The 24235-nt window shown below is 48.1% G+C and overlaps 1 protein-coding gene across 3 annotated transcripts in view; it reads right to left on the bottom strand.

Annotated features, from left to right (window-relative positions):
* CTNS (cystinosin, lysosomal cystine transporter) overlaps positions 1-24235 on the bottom strand; it is a 397045-nt gene that overhangs the window by 319544 nt on the left and 53266 nt on the right. For all 3 annotated transcript variants that reach the window (XM_086955022.1, XM_086955024.1, XM_086955023.1), the window contains one exon: positions 7192-7277. In XM_086955022.1, coding sequence (XP_086811148.1) covers positions 7192-7270 — 79 coding nt within the window. In that variant the 5' untranslated portion in view covers positions 7271-7277. The remainder of the gene's footprint in view (positions 1-7191; positions 7278-24235) is intronic.

Here is a 24235-nt window from a genome sequence, read left to right as displayed (position 1 = left end):
CGCACGACTAAGATCCGTAGGTGCCGAGCGGGTGGTCGCTCTTTTAGGCATCTGGCACCGAAGCTGTGGAATTCGATCCCCCTTGGGGCTCGGGCCACTTCCAACCACTTGCTATTCCGCAAACAGATTAAAATGTGGCTGTTCTCTTCCATCTAGCTCCATTCTCTTCCATCCAGCTCCACTTTCTCTGTTGTGTTGCACTGCTTCTAGGTATGTCCGCAGCGCTGGGACGCCCCATTGCCGGGGTAGCCATGCGCTATATAAGCAGAATTAACATAACATAACATTTAGAGGCTCTGCAGGCTGCACCAGCCCTGCTTCCCTTCATCCAGCAGACCAGCCTTCTCCTGACAGTCAGTAGAGTAGGTTTCTGTGTGCTTCCCTCACCTGGGCCAGTGGTCTCCCAGGCAGTGTTGGGTCAATCTGTGAGGCTGGGGCCCCTTCCCTTAGGCTTGCAGCAGTACCGTAAAACATGGCTGCGCAGCCTACTGGGGTCCCGTACCATGGCAAAGTATTTGCACACGGAACAGTTCACTTCATGCAAGTCCAAGCCGGCCTGCCCTGAGCAATCAAGCCTCCGGCTCCGGCACCGGCACCGTCCATGTGCAAGTACAATGCCAAGGTCTACTGTTGTGGGACCCATGCTATTAGGGCGGGGGCCTCCAATTGGCTTTGCAGTCGCAACCATATTTTACCGCAGCTGCTCAATGTATACTATCAGAACCATTATGCAAACTGCAATAGTGCACCCTCCAGTGGCATTCTGAAAAATAGGCTAAACGTGTATCAATTATGCGTTGCTAAAATGTGCAGTCAGTATTTTTATGGGTACCAGCCGCGGTCAGTAGTGGGAGTACCTGCCGGGCGGTGACGAGGGGTAGGGGCAGGGTCGGAGGTTGTAATCTATGGATTTCGGAGGTTTACAGGTAAGTAAACATATAAATAAATACCACTAATTTCGTTGTATGCACTGCATCCTCAAATACCGACCGCGGCTAATGGGTACTGTATATGTACATCACTGACGTGCTTTTAAAGCTTGCAGTGCATTTTTAATAGAGAATTTTGATAACCCCAGACAATGTGTTTGTTCACTAGAGCACTGTGAAAACTGGGGAATGTAGATTATATTTAGAGGTGAAACCGGTATGTCATTATGAAACACTGCATATGCTTAGAGGCTATATGCAAACTAGAACTCATATGAGAGGAGAGGCATTAAAATCCCAACCATGCCTGTAAAATACTGCTCACAAGAGCACAACAACTGTGTTTAATAAGTCAAAATACATTTTAAAAAGTCTGCATTGTATCACTTTTATGACTGAGGTGGTATGTAGTTGTGTTGGTACTGTCACTGGCAGGGGCAATGGGTGGTGCAGGCTGTCGTGATCTCCCGAAAAGGTCCTTGGCACTTTTTATTTTACAAATTAAGCACGGGTAGAGCAAATAGTCAGTGGGTGGGGCCACTGGGGAAAGTGGGTGTGGCCTCGTAAAAGAATTTGAGCACCTGCACCTCATATTTTACAAATTAAGCACTGCCCACCCCGCCTCATGATTCCCCTAAATTGCCTAATTTCCCTGATACCCGCACGCCTACTCAGGCTCCCTCTCAACCCCCGAATTCCCGATGCTCGGCTACACACTCCCCTCCTTTTGACCACCTCTTGAATAATCCCCCCTCATCCTCCACCCTATTCAACACCTCAGCGACTCCTCCAGCCTCACCTACTGACCCCCTTATAGCCCCCATTCTAATAATTCTCTCTCTCCTATCCTCCTCCCTCCCTCTGACTCCCACTCCCACACCACCTCACCCTCTGATGCTCTTCATCCTCTCCCCCCTCGCTTAACCGTCTCACACACCTCCCCAACAGCGCCCCCTTATCCTCCACTGATACCTCCCTTTCACTCTCCCTTGTACCTCTAACAATCCACAATACACTAGATACACCAACCCTTACTGGCTTTCCACCTCATTCACCTATCTGGCCTCCTAAATTGAATGCCACTCCTATGTCTACCTCATGTATACCCCCTTCCCCCAAAAATGTTCCTCCCCCTCATTGTAATTCCCCCCCTCCCTCCTCCAGGCTTTCCCCCCCTTACGCCCCGGCTATCCCCTCCTTGTTAACTCTAACCCTACCAATCTCCTTAAAATAACTGATGCACTTTACTCCTCTATTCCTACTCAATCACTCCTTAAAGTTAAACTTCTCCTTTCCTCCCTCGTTTTAGAACTCTCCTCACTCAGAAGCGACATCTCACTCCTTTTAAAAGCCCATCCCTCAGATCTTGACCACACATCAACCGACTCACAATGCACCTTACCGTCGCACATCGACACACATCTCAAACCACCCACAAACAGACTAACTATTGTTGTTAACAACACTGACACTCCTCCCCTCCCCTGTAACTACGCTACCCGACCCAAACACACTGAACCCTCCTTAAGCGTCCCACCCTGCAATACCAACACGATCTCCCCTCCTCAACGTGATACTTGCCCTATAACCTCAGGAGCTAACTTTTCTAGGAACTCCCCTGTCTCTCCCTCTTCAGCCTTGCCCACTACCCCCCCTATCTGTCAATCTTCTATCCCAGTTCTCTTAGGAACGAACAGACTCCCCCCCTCATCCGACATCACCTAGACATCCCCAACTACTTAGACCTATCCCCTCTGCCCCCCCCACCCCAGTACCTGTCCCCTCTCCCCTCTGCTGCATGTTGAAAAACTGCAGATCCGCCTCCTGCCACGCAACTGAGATTGCGGAAACCATTCTCAGTGAAAACATAGACATCGCATTCCTAACTGAAACTTGGCTCACCACCCACTCCACTCCTATAGTCGACTTGCTCATCCCACCAGGCTACTCTATCATTAAGAAAGATAGAATCGATCAAATAGGAGGAGGCCTTGCCCTTATCTTTAAAGATGAACTCGACATCTCACTTGTCCAGCTCCAAGACCCCTCGTCCTTTGTATACCTTTGCGCCGACCTCTCCATCCTGGCTTTCTCATCACTCGGCTGCACACTATTTACCACACCCTGGAAATTTTCTCTCCTTTACAGAAGAGATGATCGATCTTATTATTCAAGCATCGCTCTCCCATTCCAAGAATCTCTTCCTTGGTAATTACAACATCCACTGGAACAAAAATGATGACCCTGCTGTCATCTTATTTAAAGAAACCTTAGACATCACTGACCTGACCCAACTCTGCCATGCCCCTACTCACACCAAAGGTGCCACCCTCGATGCTATTTTGATGATCAAGGATTTGGCCTCTCTCTCTAATATACTTCCTGTAGACTGGTCTGATCACCACCTTATCCTCTTCACCCTGTATAGCCCCATTACTCGCCCTGCCCCTATTTGAACTTTACCTATGAAACCCACTCGCAACCTTCACCTTATTCCACCTGGCGAATTGGAATCCACAATTAAAACTTGCTTACTTCTCCCCCCTCCCTCTCATAGCACCAACGACCTTACTGACCATTACAATAATTCTATTCTTGGTGCTCTCTACCTAATTGCCCCAATTAAACTCAAAAAACAAAAAAACATCCCTCCCAAGTCCTGGTTCAATGCCAAACTCAATAATGAAAGACGGGCCCTCAGACAATCAGAACGTGCTTGGAGGAGTCATCCCTCCTCTGACAACCTGGCTCTCCTGAGAACCACTAGAGCCCAATACAAAAATAATATCTTCAACGAAAAGGCCTCCTTTCTCCGGTCACAACTTGAGAGAGAACTGTTTAACATCGTTAAAAAACAAACTTCCTCTGGCCCTCCTAAATTAGCAGCCTCTGTGGAAAGATGCCATGAAATTGCCAGCTTCTTTTCGAATAAAGTCAACAACATCGAACTATCTTTCTCTTCCCCTCCTCTCTCTCTCCAACCTCCCCTCAACCAACACACCCTCCCGAACATTCCTAACCCGCGAATTTAGTCCAATATCAGAAACCACTATCATCAACATAATTTCTAAACTCGAACCATCCTCTCACTCCAAAGATCCTCTACCCGCCCATTTAGTTCAAGAACTCAAATACATCATTGCCCCATAATGGACCGATATCATTAACTCCTCACTTTCTACTGGCTGTGTTTCTGCCTCCCTTCATCTAGGTCAAATCTCCCCCTTTCTTAAAAACCCCACCGCTGACCCTAATGACCTGAACAATCTACGCCCTATCTCGAACCGTCCCTTCCACTCTAAAGCCCTTGAAAAATGTGTCCTGTCTCAATTAGATAACCATATCATCTCCTTCAATCTCCTTGACGTTTTCTAATCTGGTTTTAGAAAGTGATGCAGCACCGAAACTGCTATGCTCAATATTACAGATGACATTCATCGCTCTTTAGACAAAGGCAAATCCTCACTACTAATCCTCCTTGATCTCTCAGCTGCTTTCGATACTGTCCACCATCCCACCCTTCTTAACACCCTCAAAGATCGCTTTGGCTTTGAAGGCACTGTACTCAAATGGTTCTCCTCGTTCCTCCAAAATAGATCACAACAAATTAAGCTCAGTCATTGCCTCTCCAAACCTAAACCTGTCTCACTCGGTGTCCCTCCAGGGTCTATCCTCTCACCAACCCTATTCAATCTTTTTATGGAACCACTCACCCTCATTCTCAAAGAAGCCAAAATCAGTTACCACCTCTATGCCGACGATACTCAACTATACTACTGGATCAAATCCCACAATGACATCCTTCACATCAATGACACACTGATTAAAGTCCAAACATGGTTCCATCTGAATCATCTCAAACTTAATCCTAAAAAAAACGAAATCATCCTTTTCACTCCCAAAAACAACTCCCTTCCCATTCAACTCTGGATCAATGATATCAAAGCACTTAATTGCTCCCTCTCCACCTCTAACTCTGTCAAATCCCTAGGTATCAGCATCGATCATAATCTTAATCTCATCCCCCACATTAAAAATGCAGCCAAAAGTGCTCTTTTCTCCCTTCACCACCTCAAATAAATTAAACCCTTCATTCCAGCTGATGATTTCAAAATCGTTGCTCAATCTCTTGTCCTTTCCAGGATTGACTATGGTAACGCCACTCTTGCTGGCACCCCAAAAGTCCACCTGGCACGGATTAAATCTGTTCTCAACCTAGCTGCCAGACTTATTTCTGACCGTAAAAAACTTGACCATATCTCTCCTGTCCTCAAAAATCAAAACTGGCTCCAAATTGAAGGTCGATCCACCTACAAGATTGCTTGCATCACGCACAAAGCTCCTCACCAAAACACCCCCTCTTACCTTTCAAGTAAACTACAAAAGGCAGGGTGCTCCAGGTCCCTGAGGAGCACTAACTCCCTTGTCCTTATCCCTCCTAGACTAAAATGTAAAAAGACCCAATCACGTGCATTCTCTGGTAATGCTCCTATGATTTGGAATTCACTCCCCAAAGATCTTCGCTGCAACCCCTCTTACCCGCTATTCAAAAAAAGACTCAATGTACTCCTCCTCAATAAATATTGGGGTTCTTAATGTTACTGACGTTGTCCCTGCTCATTACCTCTCTACTCTGATTCGCTCTTTTTACCCAACCCCTCTCCCCCTTTCCACTCACTCTCCCTCACTTCACCCCCCTCTCTCTCTAATTTCAACTCCTTGTCCCTTCTACTATCCTTCTGTTCCTTTGCCCCTTCACTCATTTAACACAATGTTTTTATCTTTTTTGAATTTTTCTGCTCATTGTCAATTGTATATTGTATCTTAACATGTTTATTTACCATGTAAAGCGCTCTGATACTCTTGGGTTCAGCAGCGCTATATAAAACCTTTTAAATAAATAAATAAATAAATAAAATAAATACAGGCTAATAACACCCACCCATAGCCAACTCTTAATAGTAATCACTGTCGTATCTGTAGCAATAGTGAGGAAATCTGTCTCTTCTACTATGACCTGCAGGAAAAAAAAACAGAACCCCTTCCACACTGGTATCAGCAAACCCATGATGTGATGGAATGAGTGGTATCTTAAGTCAACTTCTCAAGTGACTGAAGGTTCAGAAAGACTTCAACCTCAAAGCTATGCATTAAAAATATACCTATTGTACCATGATACCTTGAGAGGAAGTAGCACAGCTGAGGACCTTAATCTTGGGTATGGAATCTTGACAGCACCTGACCTATTAGTGTCCAAAGCTGAACATTTACTCTCTTAGTGTGCCCAGTTTATAATCTCGACAATTTTGCAATACTCTCCTTCTGAACAGGTCAATGTGCTCTGCAAATAAATAATTTGTCAACAACTGATAAGAGTTTTTGCAAGTGCCCCATCCCCTTCCTAAAAATCAATCCCTTTCTCTTTAACAACTACACACAGGCAGACTTCTCAACCATGACTTGCCTCCTTCAACAAAACCATTATGTTCATCTTTGACACTACCCTCCCCAACAGGCCAGCGGATTGAGACAGGGTAAAACTCTTCATAATATATCATAAGGACGTACAATTACATGACACCGCCCCTTAGCTGTCCTTTCTTAACTCAATATTTTCCTTTTCCATCATACTCTCCTATTTTTTTTTTTGTCTGGGATATTGCACTATTGTTACTCCAACGCTGTCTTCCACATTCCAGAATGTAGTGCCCATGTGCATTTTGTGCAGTCTATTACCCTCTCTCTTTCACTGAGAAAACATATGCTCACCCAATATATCTTAAGGCCAATAAAAGGCTCCTTCTGAGTGTCTTCATATATGGTCAGCTTCTATTCAAGTGAGACATTTACATAAAGCATTCTGAGATTGGTTGAAAAACTTAAAGAATCTACATCATTAAACAGTTTGCAATGCGATTTTAATGCTGTTAATGCAAAAGGTGCATCACTTGGACACTTTCGGCTTCTGATTCTAAAGCATGTACATCAAGGAGAGAGGAGCCCCCAGACAGAATGAAACACATCTTTAAAGTAGGTCAGCCTTTGAGTGGTAGTCACTTTTAAAAGGACTGTACCTTTACATTTGGCCATTAGACTGATCTTTTCTTGGAATTACTGAAGCAAAATTTAGTGTGTTCCAAGTGAAAATTTGCATACCATCACTTTTGGTCACACGGTTTCATAGTTTGTTAATTTATGGCTGTTGAGATAAGGGGTTACCACGAACGAAAGGACAAAGTTAAACATACAAAATATATCTCACCACATTGTTTCATCTTCGGGATTGAAAAATAGAATGCAAAGGCGAGAGCAGCTCTCCATAGCCACATCCTGCACTTCATGAAATAACTACAAAGACAAAAGAGGAAGCGACTGTTAAATTTAATCTTGATCAGGGGGCACTTGACCAACGCATGCTTTCTGTCGGTTGTGGGCGGGAGAGTCATTTCAGTAGGTTTTCCAGACTGATCTCAAAAGCTGCATGTGATCGAAGTTGACATTTTTTTTTTATTTCTTTATTTATTTATTTAATGCAGTTTTATATAGCACGGACTTTACCCGAAGGCGTCAGAGCGCTTTACATTAGAACCAAGACGGTTACATGAGGAAATTTACATACTTACAAGTTACAAAATACAACAAGGAAGAAGGAAAAGTAAAATAAAAGAGTAGATGGCAGTCACACACAAGTCAAAAAGAACACTAGGATTCGGAACATACAGGTATAGATAACATACTTACAACACTGTAAGAACTTCCTTGAGGGGCATGAAAAGGGATGCATTAATTCTGGAAGTGTCTTTGGAAGACAATAGATTTGAGGTCGGCTTTGAAAATCTGGATAGAGGTGGTGGTAGGGAGTAGTGGAAGAAGCGGGTTCCAGATTCCTATCGCACTGCCTGAGAAGGACTGAGCCATTGATCTTTTCTTTTTGAAGGGGAGGGGCTCAAGCAGGGATTTTTCGGCATTACAAGAAGGTCTAGAGCCTCCACAGATTTAAGTTTATTTTCCAGTTATCAAGGGGGGGAAGTGTGCAGGGCTTTGTGGGTGATGCAGGCAAGTTTATAGATTGATCTTGCTTCAATGGGAAGCCATCGAAGAGAAAGAATAATGGGTGTGATGTGGTCACTTCTTTTGACCCCAAAGACAAAACGAGCCGCTGTGTAGAGTGAGGATTTGAGAGGGGAAAGGTGAGATTTGAGGAGGCACCTAAGCAGAGAGTTGCAATAGTCCAATCTAGAGAGGACCAGACTGGACCAAGGTTTTTAGGTCTTGTTCAGGAAGGAAACGTTGAATCCCCCAGAGAAGGCGCATTTGGTAGCGTGGATTCTTTGCAATAGAATTGATGTGTGAGTGAAGATTGAGCTATTTGTCGAGAATGACACCAAGGGATTTAGCGCTGTCAACAACAATAGGATCGTTATTCAGTAAGTTCAGGTTATTCATCCAAGATTGAACAGGAGGAGGGGAGAGTGAAGAAGGGAGGAGGAGGAATTCAGTTTTGGCAGGATTCAGAATGAGTTGATGAGCGAACATTCAGTTTTTAATAGAGTAGAGAGTAGAGTTGAGGATTGAGATGTTGTGAGAGGAAGACACCTTAAGGTAGATGTGGGTGTCATCGACATAGAGGTGATAGAGTATCTCAGATTGTTTTAAGAGATTGCCCAATGGTTCCAAATAAAGATTTGAGGGACACCTTGACCTACAACCATTGAAGACAAGAGGCTGTTCGCTATTTTAATCACTTGGGATCAGTCCGAGAGGAATGTAGCAAACCATTTAAGCACTGTGCCTTCCAAGCCAATTCTCTGTGTTTAGAACAGTTTTGTGATTTACAGTGTCAAAGGCTGCAGAAAGGTCAAGAAGAATCAGAAGACCGTACTGTCCAGAGTCCAGTACACGCAGGGCATGATCGATCACTTGCTGCAGAGATGTTTTAGTGCTGCAGTCTTGCATGAACCCAGATTGGAATTCGTCAAGAAGGTTGTTGTTCTTAACATGTAAGCATAGTTGTTTCGCTACACATCTTTCTGTGATTTTTGCGAGAAAAGGGAGGTTGGTGATGTGGTGGAAGTTGAGGTCATTCGCATCAGCGGAGGGTTTTTTATAATAAGAGGGGTAACCTGTCCTGTTTTAAAGGGCACTGAAAATGAGCCTTGGCTGAGGAAGAGGTTAATCAGATTGGTCCAATAGGAAAGAGTATGGTGTAGAGGTCAGCGACGATGTTACTCGGAATGGGGTCGGAAGAATGATTAGAGGGTTTTGTTTCAAGAATGCATTTGAAGAGGGCATCTTCAGAGATGACGTCAAAGTGCTGCCAAGTGACTAAGGATCGGCAGACATGTAGACTGGGGTAGGGCTAACAGTTAAATTACACACAAAACACTAAACAAAAGTGGGCGCGTTTTACGGTACAAAAGAAAGGATATTTCAGTTTTGGTTTCTGACTCTAATCACACAGTGGGCCAATAAAAACACCCCTTTCCTTTAGGAAATAACACTGCAAAACAGTATTTTGTGTTGCATATATCTAATGTTAATTCAAGGTACGGACCTTAAAAAGAGAAGTAAACTGTGAGGATTTTCTGTACTCTAAATACTCTCTCAAAATAAGAGTTGCAATCCTGAATGCTGACTGTGGGGAAATATGGATTTGCACAAATAATGAAGCTCAGCATTTTTTTTGCAAATAAGGCATTATTTCCTCCCTGCCTGACTTGCATTTAACGGTCAGGATTCTTTCTATGCTATGGATAGAAAATCAACACAGTCCATCAAATGGGGATGTTAATAGTGTATGTAATCGCTTCCCCTCTTGTACAGCTGTGTTGCTTTACACATCATGTATTTTTTTTATATAACTTAATTCATTTGAGCTATGTACACATTTAAAATATACAAATTGTGCAGCTAATATAAACTAAAACTTCGGATTAAGAATTAGATAACGAGAAAGGGAAAAGAAATATAAAAGAGTAACTGACAACATTTTAACGATTGTGTACATAACTCACACATGAAGCATCAAACAAATTGATACCCGTTGTAAGTACATAAATCTACAAACATTTTGAAGAAACTGCAGCATTATTACATAAAAATTAGTCAAAGGAAACCATAGTTTATGAAGTTTATCCCCTTGAGGCCTGGACACGTTCAGCGGACGTCACGCACACTACCTCGGTAGTGCTGCGCACGTCCGTTGAACGTCGCTGCCCCGCCCACGCAATAGAACGTTCCGCACCAGCGCGGAACGTTCAGCGCAGCGGAGGCGTTAATTTCCAACTGCAGGAAATTCAAGTTGTGTCTGTATAATCCAGATTCCTTCAAACTGTGGGGCACACTCCTCGTCCGCTTTCCCAAGGTCTGTGGCTGCTCTCCCAAGGGGGTGCAAATGCCTAAGTAAGTACTTGTAAATAAAGACCTTTGTTTATGTGTTGTGTTTACAGACGTTCTTCATTTACATGCAGTTTTATTGCTTAACCCCTTCACTGCTAGGCCTTTTCCCCCCCTGGGCAAAGCTTTTTTTTGGCTATTTGGTGTATTTCTCGCTTAGGCCCCCCGTACCTTTTTGACCACATAAGGTATCCACGACAAATTTCCGTCCTTTTTTCCATCATCATGAGGATTCTAAAGGTACCCAAGGTTTGTGGATTCCCTTAGAGGGGACCCAAAAATTAGTCAAAATACAGCTAAATTGTTTTTTGGGGGGGAAAAATGGGAAAAAAGGGCTCCAGATGAAAATGTCTTATTTTTTCAATGCAAATGGTATAAAAAGGGGTTGCCATCTTTCAGGGACAAGCAGACTTTTGTCAGAAAACCAAAATTTATTTACACAGTTTTGGTATTTTTCTGGGACATAGCATAATTTTGCTACTTTTTGTGCTTTCAACCTCCTTCCAGTTAATGGTAGAAATGGGTATGAAAGCAATAATGGATCCTGGAAAGCTATACATTTTTGAAAAATAGACAAAATTCGGAATTCAGCAAGCGGTCATTTGTGTAGATCCTTCAAGGTTTCTCCATAGAAACTAACAGTTAAATATAGGAAAATTTGTTGAAAAAACAGCCATTTGTGTCAACGTTTTCACCTGTAATTTGTTCTAATTATGACAGCTGTTTAAAAGCAATATACCGTTACATTCGCTGGACATTCCTGGTTGCGGGGATATATAGGACTTGTAGGTTCACCAAGAACCCGACAAACCCAGAGTCAATAACTGAGCAGCATCTTGCAATGGTTTTTTATTATGTACCAGGTAAGCAATTATTTTGGGAAAATGTATACATGGAAAAATTGGTATGAAAGACACCTGTATATTTCTGAAATAGGAACAAAATATAGAGTTTAGAAACAGTAGATATTTGCAGATTTCCGAAATTGGGAGGACCCATACTAGCATGAGAATTATAGGTCATTTTTCAAAATGACTTCTTTCTTACACATTGTCTTTCAAAGGCAGAAATGCATTGAAAGTCAATAGATAATAACAGTTGTTCTACAATTCTGTGTTAACCCAGAAAAAATGGTACCTCACTTGTGTGGGTAGGCCTTGTGCCTACGACAGGAAACGGCTCAAAACGCAACGTGGACACACCACATTTTCACAATGAAAAATGAAAAAAAGTGCCTAGCTGTAGTTTTTGAACTCCAGCTCTGCCTGCACCTACGGAAACCTATACATTTTTGAAAATGAGACTCTTGGGGGAATCCAGGATGGGATGACTTGACAGGCTCTCACCAGGTTCTGTTACCCAGAATCCCTTGCAACCCTAAAGAATTGTCCCAAAAAACATTTTCCTCACATTTCTGTGGTGGAAAGTTCTGGAATCTGCGTGGATCCACAAAATTCCATCCACCCGCGTTCCCCAAAGTCTTCAGAGAAAACTGCTACCTCACTTGTGTGGGTAGGCCTAGTGCCCGTGACAGGAAGCGGCCCAAAACTCAAGGTGGACACACCACATTTTCACACAGTGAAAAATTACCCATTTTTTTGTAAAGTGCCTACCTGTAGGTTTTGAACCCTAGCTCTGCCGGCACCTAGGGAACCTAGCAAAACCTATACATTTGTAAAAACTTGACACCCAGGGGAATCCAGGACGGGTGACTTGATTGGCTCTCACCAGCTTCTGTTACCCAGAATCCCTTGCAAATCTAAGAAATTGTCCCAAAAAACCATTTTCCTCACATTTCTATGGTGGAAAGTTCTGGAATCTGCGTGGATCCACAAAATTCCATCCACCCCGGATTACCCAAAGTCTCTTGAGAACAATGGTACCTCACTTGTGTGGGTCGGCCTTATGCCCACGACAGAAAATGGCTCAAAACGCAATGTGGATACACCACATTTTCACAATGAAAAATGACTTATTTTTTTGCAAAGTGCCTAGCTGTAGTTTTTTCACTCTAGCTCTCCCTGCACCTAGGGAAACCTAGCAAACCTATACATTTTTGCAAACGGTGGCCTCTCATTGAAAATGAGGCTTCTTTGTTACCGCCCTGTCTCTTTTTCGGATAGCCCATCCGGACTGGATCGTCTGACTTTCGTTTGTCGTGAATCAATTTCTTATCTTTAGTGGGGCTATCGTTTGCTAATTAGCATGGCCTTAGCATGTTCGCTTTCACTTTGGCAGCCGCGCTTTTTTTCCGGAAGTCTTGTTTATTTAATTAGTGCTTTGGGGGGGGAATTGCAAAAAACACAGTTGATGGACAGAATGCAGAACAATGTCTTACATTCACCCCAGTACAAAGATCTGGGCCTAAATCCATCGTTTGTTTGCACTCCACACCACCCTAGGTCAGACAATGGCTATATGCAAATCAGCCTTGACCCTGTGCCTCATGGGAACAGTCCAGTCCGAACTACCAAGCCATGTCTTTCCTAGACCGGAATCAAGCATCCAAGGACCGGTTTCTGGCTATCAGCCTTCTTCAGCCTGGATAGCTTGACTCCAGTGATGTGGAGAGCCTGGGACTCACGTCTGAGCATACCCAGCCCACTCGGGGTGAAAATTGCAAAAAACACAGTTGATGGACAGAATGCAGAACAATGTCTTACATTCACCCCAGTACAAAGATCTGGCCCTAAATCCATCGTTTTTTTGCACTCCACACCACCCTAGGTCAGACAATGGCTATATGCAAATCAGCCTTGACCCTGTGCCTCATGGGAACAGTCCAGCCCGAACTACCAAGCCATGTCTTTCCTAGACCGGAATTAAGCATCCAAGGACCGGTTTCTGGCTATCAGCCTTCTTCAGCCTGGATAGCTCGACCCAGTTTTCTCCTCAAGCCCGTACGTCTCCATCAGCCACACCACCGAACTCCTCTGGACTGACCACCGCTGCATCCATTATGCCTTCCAGAAACTCACCACACACCACTGCACCCAACAGATCCCCCGCCGCTGCTGGAGCAAAATCACCGAAGACCGACTACACGCAAACCTCGCTCTCAGCCCACCCATCGAACCCTCCAACACCAAGGACGCTGCTCACAGCCTCAGACGCTGGATCGAGGACTGCGCCAACATCCTCGCCCCGCTGAAGAAACCCCCCCACAGAGATACGAGGAAGAGGGCCAGCTGGTTCACCCCAGAACTCTAGCCTCCAAGCAAGCCTGCCGGAAACTAGAGAAGAAATGGCACAGTTAACAAGCTCCGGACAGCCACGCAGCACACAAGGACGCCATCCGCAACCACCACCACCTCATCAGGGCGGCCAAGAGGACCTCCTTCAAAGACAGCCTGGACAACAACGCACACAATAGCAAGGAGCTCTTCAACATCGTGAAGAAACTCTCCAACCCCAGCTCCAACTCCAATGACATCTCGGTCTGTGTGACTCCCTCGCCACCTTCTAACACCGCAAGATAGCGGACATCCGCGACAGCTTCAACACCCAGACAGCCACAACAGACAGCAACACAACAGACCCTCCGACACCATCGACTACGACCCCCTGCTAGCTTGGGCCAGCGTGAGCTTCAATGACACCATCAAGACCATGCGCTCAATCCACTCCGGCTCTCCGTCGGACCCATTCCCGCACCACGTCTTCGACTGAGCAAGCAGCACCATCACACCCCACCTGGGCAATGTCATCAATCTCTCCCTCGAGACCGCAACCTTCCCAAAGATCTGGAAACACGCTGAGATCAACACCCTACTCAAAAATGTAAGGCAGACCCAAGAGACCTCAAGAACTTCCGGGCAATCTCTCTGCTCCCCTTTCCGGGCAAGGTCATCGGGAAAACCGTCAACAGATAGCTAACCCGATAACTCGAAGAAAACAGAATCCTGGACCCTTCCCAGTCAGGTTTCCGCAACAAACACAGCACCAAGACTGCCCTCATCGCCGCCACCGACATCAGAACCCTGCTGGACAATGCGAGACCACAGCACTCATCCTCCTAGACCTCTCTGCCGCCTTCAACACCGTCTGCCACCGCACACTAAGCGCACGCTTCCACACTGCAGAGATCCGAGACAAGGCTCTGGATTGGACCACCTCCCTCCTCTCCGGCAGAACCCAGAGCGTCCGCCTTCCCCATTCCGTTCCAAAGCCTCAGAGATCATCTGCGGCACCCTCCTAGACCTCTCTGCCGCCTTCGACACCGTCTGCCACCGCACACTACGCGCACGCTTCCACGCCCCAGGGATCCGAGACAAGGCTCTGGATTGGACCACCTCCTTCCTCTCCGGCAGAACCCAGACATCCGCCTCCCCCATTCCGTTCCAAAGCCTCCAAGATCATCTGCGGCGTACCCGAGGGATCCTCCCTCAGCCAGATGCTGTTCAACATTTACATGGCCCCGCTCGCACACGTAGCCCAACAGCACGACCTCAACATAATCTCCTACTGCGATGACACTCAGCTGATCCTCTCCCTCACCAAGGACCCCATCACAGCCAAAGCCAACCTCCATGAAGAATGAAGGATGTCGCCGACTGGATGAAGACCAGCTGTCTGAAGCTGAACTCGAACAAGACGGAGGTCCTCATCCTCGGCTCCAACCCCTCAGCCTGAGACGACTCCCGGTAGCCGACGGCACTGGGGGCAGCCCCGACACCCACCGACCACGCACGCAACCATGGAATCATCCTCAACTTAATGCTCTCAATGACCAAGCAAGTCAACGCTGTCACCTCCTCCTGCTTCAACACCCTCTGCATGCTCCGCAAGATCTACAGCTGGATCCCGACAGATACAAGAAAGACAGTCGCCCAGGCCCTCGTCAGCAGCAGACTCGACTACGGAAACACCCTCTATGGCGTAGTCCCGACCAAGCTCATCGAACGACTACTACGCATCCAAAACGCCTTGGCACGACTAATCCTCCACGTACCACGCCACATCACCCCCCACCTGAGAAACCTGCACTGGCTTCCGTCAACAAGAGGATATCCTTCAAGCTCCTCACCCACCCACACAAGGCACTCCACAAGACTGGCCCAGCCTACCTCAACAGACGGCTCTCCTTCTACATCCCCAACAGCCAGCTACGCTACGCCGATCTCTCACTCGCCACCGTCCCGCGCATCCAAAGAACAACCACCGGTGGGGGATCCTTCTCCCAGCTCGCCGCCAAGACACGGAACACCCTCCCACTGAGCCTACGACAGACCCAAGACCTTCTGAGTGGAGAAGTATGGCTCAGGGGTTAGAGGTGGCAGACCTGGAAGCTGAGATCAGTCCTGGACCAGGGTTCAATTCCCCGCCTCGGCGGGTCTTGGGCTCAAAAATTCCACAGACTCGATAATTCTCGTTCCGGTGCCTACTTGACTCACGGGTTCACACTCTGCGACTCTGGGCAATAGCTTGCTTAATCTCCACTACGGCCCCTCGCGGCGGGATGCCTGGCTTTCACCTTGTGGATACCCTGCTGGGGTTATCTCACAGGGGAATACCAGGACGGGTTCCCAAGGCAAGCGCCTTGATGCCTTCGGGTGATACGTGCGCTATATAAATCGCAATACATTTACATTTACATTCTGAGCTTCAGGAGGATACTCAAGACCTGGCTGTTCAATCAGTAGCGCCCCCCCCACCCCAAGTGCCTTGAGACTCTCACGGGTATGTAGTGTGGTTTACAAATGATTGATTGAGGTGCACTTTTCTTGAACACTACATACCGAACTACCTCCCGGGGCGTTCTCACTGTTTACTGCAGTGTGTGATTTTTGTGTTTGTGAAAGGTTTAAAAGCAAACATCTACCCGGATACAGGGACATCCCTGGCACAAACACCTTGTCCCCTGCCTCCGCAAAGGACACAGGGTTCCTGCACGCAGCGTCCAGGTGTTCTGCACTGAACAGGTGACTGTTTGTCAGAAACTAAAACAAATATCAACTTAGCTGGACTGGTTGCTGCTTCAACTGTTCAAACCGAGGGACATTGTGTTTTAAATTACAATTTCTAACTTGTGGTTTCAGTGTACAAAAAGGCTACAAACAAAGGTTGTAGATATACTTTCCATATAGCGCTTCCTCTCCCAGTGCGTTAATCCGCCACTAGGTGCTCACTTTTTATTATACCTCGCTGTGCCCATTTATTGGCCACCCATTTCAAGGTAGGCTCATCTTTCTCCTTTCAAAACAGAATTAATGGCCCTCATTTCATCACCCTGAGAAGAATGAAAGGCTAAACCCACCGGTGTTTTATGCTTCGCCTTCTACAGGTGCCAGGGCCATCCAGTTATCTCTGAGGTTGGTTCCAGGAACTAAGGGACATATCAACCCGAGGGGCTCTATTTAGATAATCTAGCGGAAACAAGGTGGGATCTTGAAAACAGGGAAGATAAGGCGTGGAGGGGCAGGGCTTGGATGTAGAGGTGCATGTGTGTTTGTTTATGAGGGCGAAGAGGAGATCCTCGCAAGAAAATGGTGGCATGTTGCGGGAATAGTATACCTGTGTGGGAAATGGCGGTTTTGTTTACACACTTGTTAGTCTGGACGGCTGCACCCCATCCCCCATTCAGGAAAAAATGCGGAGAGGAGGGGGGAGGCCCCCTGGGACGCGGCAGGAGAAAGGGTGGCTTGTTGCAGGGCAGCTCCCGCAGCTGGGACCGGGCCTCTGGCTCTCTGCTGTTTTCCCCGTGGTCATTCGCCTTTTCCAGCGCAGAAGGGGGTCTTGGGGGTGGGGGGGCAGCCGACCGCAGGGAGGTCCCCCCCGGGCAGTTTGGGAGGGGCGGGGGGGGTTTCAGACCCCTTTGGCAGGCTTTTGGATTTGGGCTTGTTTCTAGTATAGCCCAATAGGAGCCGAGGCATAAATGCTTTGGGCTCCTTTCCCCGGCCACCATTTTAGGTTTGGTTTACCTGGTGGCCGGGGCTTTTTGTTAGTGAATTTTTTGGTGAAATTTTTGTAGCCTCCGCCGGTGTAAATGCAGCGGTCTACGCTGCTCGCGTGATCCCCAAGCGATGTCAAGCAGTGAGTAATAGGGCTGCCCGTGTTTTAATAAAATAGGCGGCCACGGGGGTACAATTCGTCCGGTGGTGGGGTGGGAGGAGGGCGCTGGGCCCGTGTTGCACTCCGAGGTGGGTGCTCCCCCCCTTTTTTGACGCCAGGCGCGGTATTTGTAGAACCGCCAGAGCGGCTTCCTGCTCTGGCGGTTCAGGGCAGAACAGTATCGGCCCGCGCAGCGAGGGAAGTGTGAAGTGAGGCGGGGCGGCAAGAGGCGCTCTGCCTCGGCCTCCGCCGCACCAGTTTAGGAGGTAGCGTTGGGAGGAGGGAGGGAGAGGGAGCGGGGAGCAATTTCCCCTTTACTCAAGCGAGAGTAATTTGTGGAACTGGCAAGGGAGGAGCGATTTGATGAGGTTTTTCCTCCATCCGGGGTGTTTTCATAGGAGGTGGTGTGGTACAGAGGGCCCAGGTTTGCCTTCTCCTCCTCCAGGGGTAGGTCATGATGCAGGGCTCTTTCTACCCCCCTCTCATACTTGGGTCCCTGTTGGGAATGTTTCTGGGGACATGGGCAGCGCTTAGGGGATGCTGACAGCAATAGTTGGGGACTGTGGGCAAGAGGGGATCGCCGTATCTAGGGAGGGGTTGGAGAATTTTTCCATCTTGGGCAGAGGGGTTCGAGATTTCGGAGCGGGGGAGGGTGGAGCAGTTTACGGTCATTATCGGAGTGTGGTTGGCACAATTGATTTGCCAAGTCAGATGGACAGTGGTGCAGAGAGGGTTATCGTAGCATAGGAACTTACGAATGTAGGTGGCAGAGGTCAACGGGGGGTCAAGTCCTGGGTCCCGTGGCTTCTGTGGTTCAGACTATGTTGGATTGGAGTAGTAAGGTGGAGGTGGGGGAATTTTCCCCCCTCCCTTGGACGCCCTTGGGGAGAGTGTGAAAGGGGGATGGCCAGGTGGAACTGGTGAAGGGTGCGTGGTCAGGTGTAGGGCTTCAGGTAGGCAGGACAAATGCCAGTCCGATCTTTTTTCTCCACAGGGCAGGGAGTATCACAGAGCAGCAGACTCGGTAGGGCGAAGTGCGGCCCAGTGGCGCCGGGGAGAAGGGAGGGTGGAGCCTGCCGCGGAACATTCCGTACCGTCGGAGTATCCCGGTGCGGCCAGCAGATGAAGGTCCGGCGAGACCTCGCTGGCCCCAACGATAGTTCAGGCACAACACCAGTCCGACCTTTTTTCTCCACAGGGCAGAGAGTATCACGGAGCAGCAGACTCGGTAGGGCGAAGTGCGGCCCAGTGGCGCCGAGGAGAAGGGAGGGTGGAGCCGAGGAGAAGGGAGGGTGGAGCCTGGCGCGGCACATTCCGTACCGTCGGGGGATCCCGGCGCGGCCAGCAGACGAAGGTCTGGCGCGACCTCGCTGGCCCAAACTATAGTTCAAATGAGCAACAACGGTCCTTGACAAAAGGGAGATACACATTTGAATAATTATAGGCCACAATCTGCGCTATAATGAACAGGAAGTCCAGCCGGACCTCAAAATTTAATCAAAAGTGTAATAGGTAAAAATAACAGAACAACGAATAAACAGTGGGACACAGTCCTGTATCCACAAGGGTAGACAAACAATTTACAATACATACAGGTAGGAAATTTCTCAGGCAATTGAAAAAGGAGGGAGCAACTAAAATTAAGATAGAATCAATTTGCTTCACTCATGTAGAAAAAACTTAATTTTAGCACATAGTAGTGAACTGGTGTTTAGATTACATCAACTGTCTACGATGTTTCGATCCAGTGAGAATTAAGGATCATCATCAGGACAACCAATGTTTTGCCTGAATGTACAAGCCTGTATTTACAAGGGTAAACAAAGGGACACATAGGGCAATGATTAGCAAGTTGTCTACTGCCAGAAACACAAAGCAGTCGGGTAAACATACCATGCTTTAGGTGGTACCTGCCATCCGTGTAGGTAAGTGCCAATCGGACAGTGCCAGGCGAACACGGCACACTTGCATAAAAAAGAATTCGCGTACATAAGAGTGAGTTGGGCTGGGGTCAGCCATACGTGTGTGATTGTGTCAGGTAAGTGTCAGTCATAACCGTATGGAACCCACAAAGACACTGGTGGGGCCGAGCAATTTGCAGAAGGCCAGGGGTATGCATTTACCTTAGGAGAAGGTGCAATTAGACAACCGGGGCGTCTTGAAGAATGGCTCTGGGTATTTGTAGAGGGCGTGGGGCTGTCGAATTCAGGAGCCTAAAGGAATTGGTGCCAGGATTAAAACTAACCAAACCGGGCAACAGCAACCAAATGCAGGGGAGTGATTTAGGCGATGCTTACCTCAACGTTACGATGGCAATTTCTTAGATAGCGGACGCTTCGGGAATTAGGGAGAATAAAAGATGGGATCACTGTAAAAATAGTGCGTGATTAGGTGGTGAAGCGCCGGATGTGCTAATTATTATAAGGGCAGGAAGCCGCTTACCCAATTGATGTGATGATCTCGCAAGGGAGACGAGTTGGAGGGTATATACGCGTGGCAATGGGACCTGTAATAAGGCACCTGCAAGGGTAAATAATTACGAATAAGGGAGCCACTTATCTGTTAAAAATCCGCGTCGAGTAGTTAACAAGGAGTTGGCACCACGCTTACCTGGAGTTCTCGATGGAACTACCGCAACCGTCTGGGGAGCCCAATCGCGCCTATCAGACGCTGAGTGTTGGGCGTGCTGAAAGAAATAGGCAACATGCCATGTTGGGGAGAGCTATTGGCAGGCGAGGCATAATGCGGCGGCCATTTTAGGAGGGGCAGAGTTGGCCGAGTGTGGCAGACAACGATAGTTCAGGCACAACGGACAGAGGCAACAGCGGAAAGTGTTTCCAAGTGTGGTCGTTTGGGGGAGTACCGGCGAGTACAGTCGGCTCCCCCGCTAGGTGTACAGAAAAGGGCTGGTAATTCCCATGCAGGTCATGAAGGGTCCGGTAAGGCCTGTGGTATAATGGTGGTGACTGGCTCTTCACAGATGGAGGAGCCTTTGGTTCTGGATTATGAGGACAGCCCCGAGGAAGGGGAACTGCAGGACAATGAAGTTGGGGGGGGGGCTTCTCATGTTTCTTATAGTTTTTGCAGGCACTGGTGGTGGTGCAGCCAAAGACAGCAGTGGTGTCCGGACCCAGAAGAGAGCGCGGATGGTGGATGACATTGAACAAGTGTCATGGTGGTCGGTGCCTGGGCAGCCCCCCCCCCCCCCCCGCCCTTGTTAGGGCCAAACCAAATATGGTGTCCGTGGGGACGGGGGTGAAGAAGTTGGGGGGATGAGTGAGGGGAAGCTTTTTAAAGGTCGTTATGTTCAAAATCAAGGAGTGGGCACGGGTGAGGAAAGAGTATTGGGAGCTAAAGTGGAGAGTGGGATGGACACTGAAGGGGTCGAATTGGTTAAAGAGCCTTTACAGAGCAAAGAGTTGAGGATTCAGAAGCTTCCTTATATGGGTGTGACAAAGCCTTTAGGGGCACATTTGATGTTGGCGACAAAAGAAAGGATTACAAGTGGCTAAGCATCCAAGGGTACCTTTAACAATTGGAAATTGGACAGTAGCGTTTTTAATTTAGGCCAGCGTCTACTGTAAAAGTTCCCGGATCGCTGTGTTGCCAATTTTAAATACATGGACGTCATCAGAAAGGCTCAGATCACTGGTAGTGGTTTTGCAGGGGCCCAATACGATGAGGAGTTCAGGGCCCGTATGGCTTGGGATATGGAGGCAAAATGGGGAGAGTTGGATACTGATTTGTGGCAACACACGATGGGTGCACCAGCTGGGGGTTAGACGATTTTTACTGCTAGTGGATTACAGTTATTTTACAGGCCCTTTCAGGAGAAGCCCACCCGGGGAGGGGTGGGGAGTGCAACAATAACTCAGGCTAGGGTTGGGGCATGCTGGGACTTTACGAAAAGCATGTACACAAGGGAATACTGTGGAATTCAGCATGTGTGTTCACAGAGTGCCAAAAAGCATCCTTTGGTCAAGTGTTGGGGAGCAAAAAATTCAGGCAGTCAGCAGTGGCAACAGCCGAGCACCAGTGCTCCACGCTCCTCGCAGCAATTCCAAGGGTTCAGAGGGGGTAAAGGTCCTCAGGGGACTGGGCCTAAAGGCTCATACTCTGGTTGAGTTGGTGCCGTTGCCAGAACGGCTCCAGGGGCATGGGGATGTGAGGGTGAGAAAGATGTTATTGAAGGTTTCCGGGAGGGGTTTCGCCTTGGTTACAACGGGCCGCGACTGCGGCGCTGGTCAAAGAATTTGAAATGGGCTGATGAACAGAAGGCGTTTGTGCAGAGAAAATTGAATAAAGGGGTGCGGGAAGGGAGGTTGGCAGAGTCATTTGATGATTGGCCTTTGGAGGACTTGATTATTTAACCGTTTGGGCTAATCCCCAAGGAGGAGGCAGGTCAGCACAGTTTAATTCAACGCCTACCATGGCCAGAGGGGTCTTCAGTTAATGATTTTATTGATGAGGAGGAGGCCTCTGTGTCATATGCCTCGGTTGACGTTGCTATGTCCCTAGTAGTGACCGCGGACGCAACTGCAGAAATGGCAAATGCGATACAAATCGGCATTTAGATTGCTTCCAGTCCATCCAGATGATTGGAATCTTCTGGGGATCCATTTTTTGCTGTTAAATGGTACGTGGATAAAGCATTGCCGATGGGTTGTTCAATGTCCTGTGCTCTTTTTGAATGTTGCAGCACCTTCTTACAATGGTATTTTAAACAACGCACTGGTCACGAGTTAGTAATACACTAATTGGGCAATTTCTTTTTCATTGGTTCCCTGGGCTCCACGGAGTTCCAGGCAGCCCTGGACACGTTCCAAGAGCTCATGGACAAACTTGGGGTGCCGCTGGCACCGGAGAAGACAATGGGTCCTTGCGCGACCATGTCCTTTCTGGGGATTGAGATTGATTCCGTGGTAATGCAGGCTCGCTTGCCAGTTGACAAGAAAGTGAAGATGTTGGAACTCTTGGAGACAATGCTAACAAAACGTTAAGTTATAGTCAAAGGAATACAATACTGCTGGGCCATCTTAACTTTGCTTGCAGGGTAGTCAGGGTGGGGAGGACATTCTGTGGGCGTCTGGGTTGGATTGGGCATTGTCGGGACATCATTTGCCTCATCACCGTGTCCGTTTGTCGGCAATGGTTAAGGAAGATCTACGTATGTGGTCGGTCTTTCTACATTCTTTTTAATGGAGTCCTGTTAGCCAGGGAGGAAGACTGGGTATGGGATGTGCAGATTTTCTTAGATGCAGCAAGCAGTGAGGGTTTCGGACTTTACTGGCAGGTCAGGTGGTGTGCAGAGAAGTGGCCAGATCAGTGGAGTGAGGGTGGGAAGATCTCAGCCTTTTTAGGTCTCGCGACCTATCGATGTGCGAAAGCGCATCGAGCGGAGCGAGAATTCAAGTGGCGAAAACATCGTGAAACCAAAGGGCTTTCAGCCCCGCGGTTTTCATGCAGTTCCCGTGTACATGCACGCGCATCGCATGCAAGCCCAGCCTCTCGCATTCCCAGGCTCTCCCGTCCCCATCCGGCATCAGGCACTCCTCCCACACCTCACGGACATCCGCCCCCATCCGGCATCAGGCACTCCTCCCACACCTCACGGACATCTGTTCCTTTCTCCTCCCCCTCCCCAGCCAGCTTCCCCCAGGCCCCTGCTGCTTCACACCCTCATTGCCGCTCGGCCCCCTCCCATGCCCGCCGTGTCGCATTTCTCCTCCCCCCCTCCCCTTCTCTGCCTTGCCTTCCCTCCGTCTTTTAGAATAGTAACCACTGCAGGCAAACAAATAAACTGTGCACTACAAAGATGCAGAAGCACATGGCCGGCCGTACTTTAGTTTCCCTGCCTGTAATCAGCCTCAATTTACAACCTTCCTACGAAATGTCTTCATTCTGCTTCACACCCTCATCGCCAGCTCTCCCCTCTCGGCCCCCTCCCCTGTCGCCAGCTCTCCCCTCTCTGCCCCCTCCCCTGCCCGCCGACATCACTATTGTCAGCTTGCGGTGTCATCAACATGAAACGTGAGATTAGTATCTAACTCGGCCCCCTCCCCTGTCGCCAGCTCTCCCCTCTCGGCCTGATTCACAGCACCAGAGTGGCACACGTTGATGCTTGCATGCATTGCCCCGGACTTGCTTACACACATGCCTGCTTCACAGCACCAGAGCGGCACACGCAAACAACCTCCTGCCCTAGGTGAGTTGTGCTATAGTGGGGCCCACGGAGGAGAATGTCACGTGTTCCTCCAAAACTTAGAGAGAATTCACGTTCTTCATTGAGCATATCCGGAAAATGTGGAACGCTGGAGCAGCAGCGGGGGTTGTGCACGTGCTCCTGCTCAGGAAAGGAGGGTGTCATCCAAAGTATGCCACTGGCAAAAAACACGGCCATTGGCTCGAAAACCAAAGGTGATCCATGTTCACATACTGGGGTCCGAGACTCTTCCAAAGTTCCCGTGCCGCGCAATTTCACTAAAACTTGTGAGAAAAGGAGTGTCATTTTAAGTGCTGCGGGCCAGTAATATTGTTTATACACTAGTTAGGACTGTACATAAACGCCCCCTATTTGCCTACATCATGGCTTCCCTGGCACTGCAGCAGACACTCCAGCAGCTGCTCTGCTGCCCTGTCCACCGCAACCCCCAATGGAAACGCGCTGAACATTCATCAGTGCGAAACCAGCATGGTGCACTAAAAGCCCGCCAACGCTGCCCTCTGGGTCATCAGCTATTCCACGCCTGTGCCCAGCACAGCGCCCCCTGCTGGCCCACTGGCGGCCCCGGGGGCGTGGAGGATTCTGATGAGTGAGATCAGAAAGTCACAGTTTATCTCATGCTTTATGAATGACCTGC

Source organism: Lissotriton vulgaris, chromosome 2_1, assembly GCF_964263255.1.
Source record: "Lissotriton vulgaris chromosome 2_1, aLisVul1.2, whole genome shotgun sequence".
NCBI classification, from domain to species: Eukaryota; Metazoa; Chordata; class Amphibia; order Caudata; family Salamandridae; genus Lissotriton; species Lissotriton vulgaris.
The sequence above is the reverse complement of the archived record's forward strand: the minus strand, read 5'-3'. Positions and strand labels throughout refer to the sequence as shown.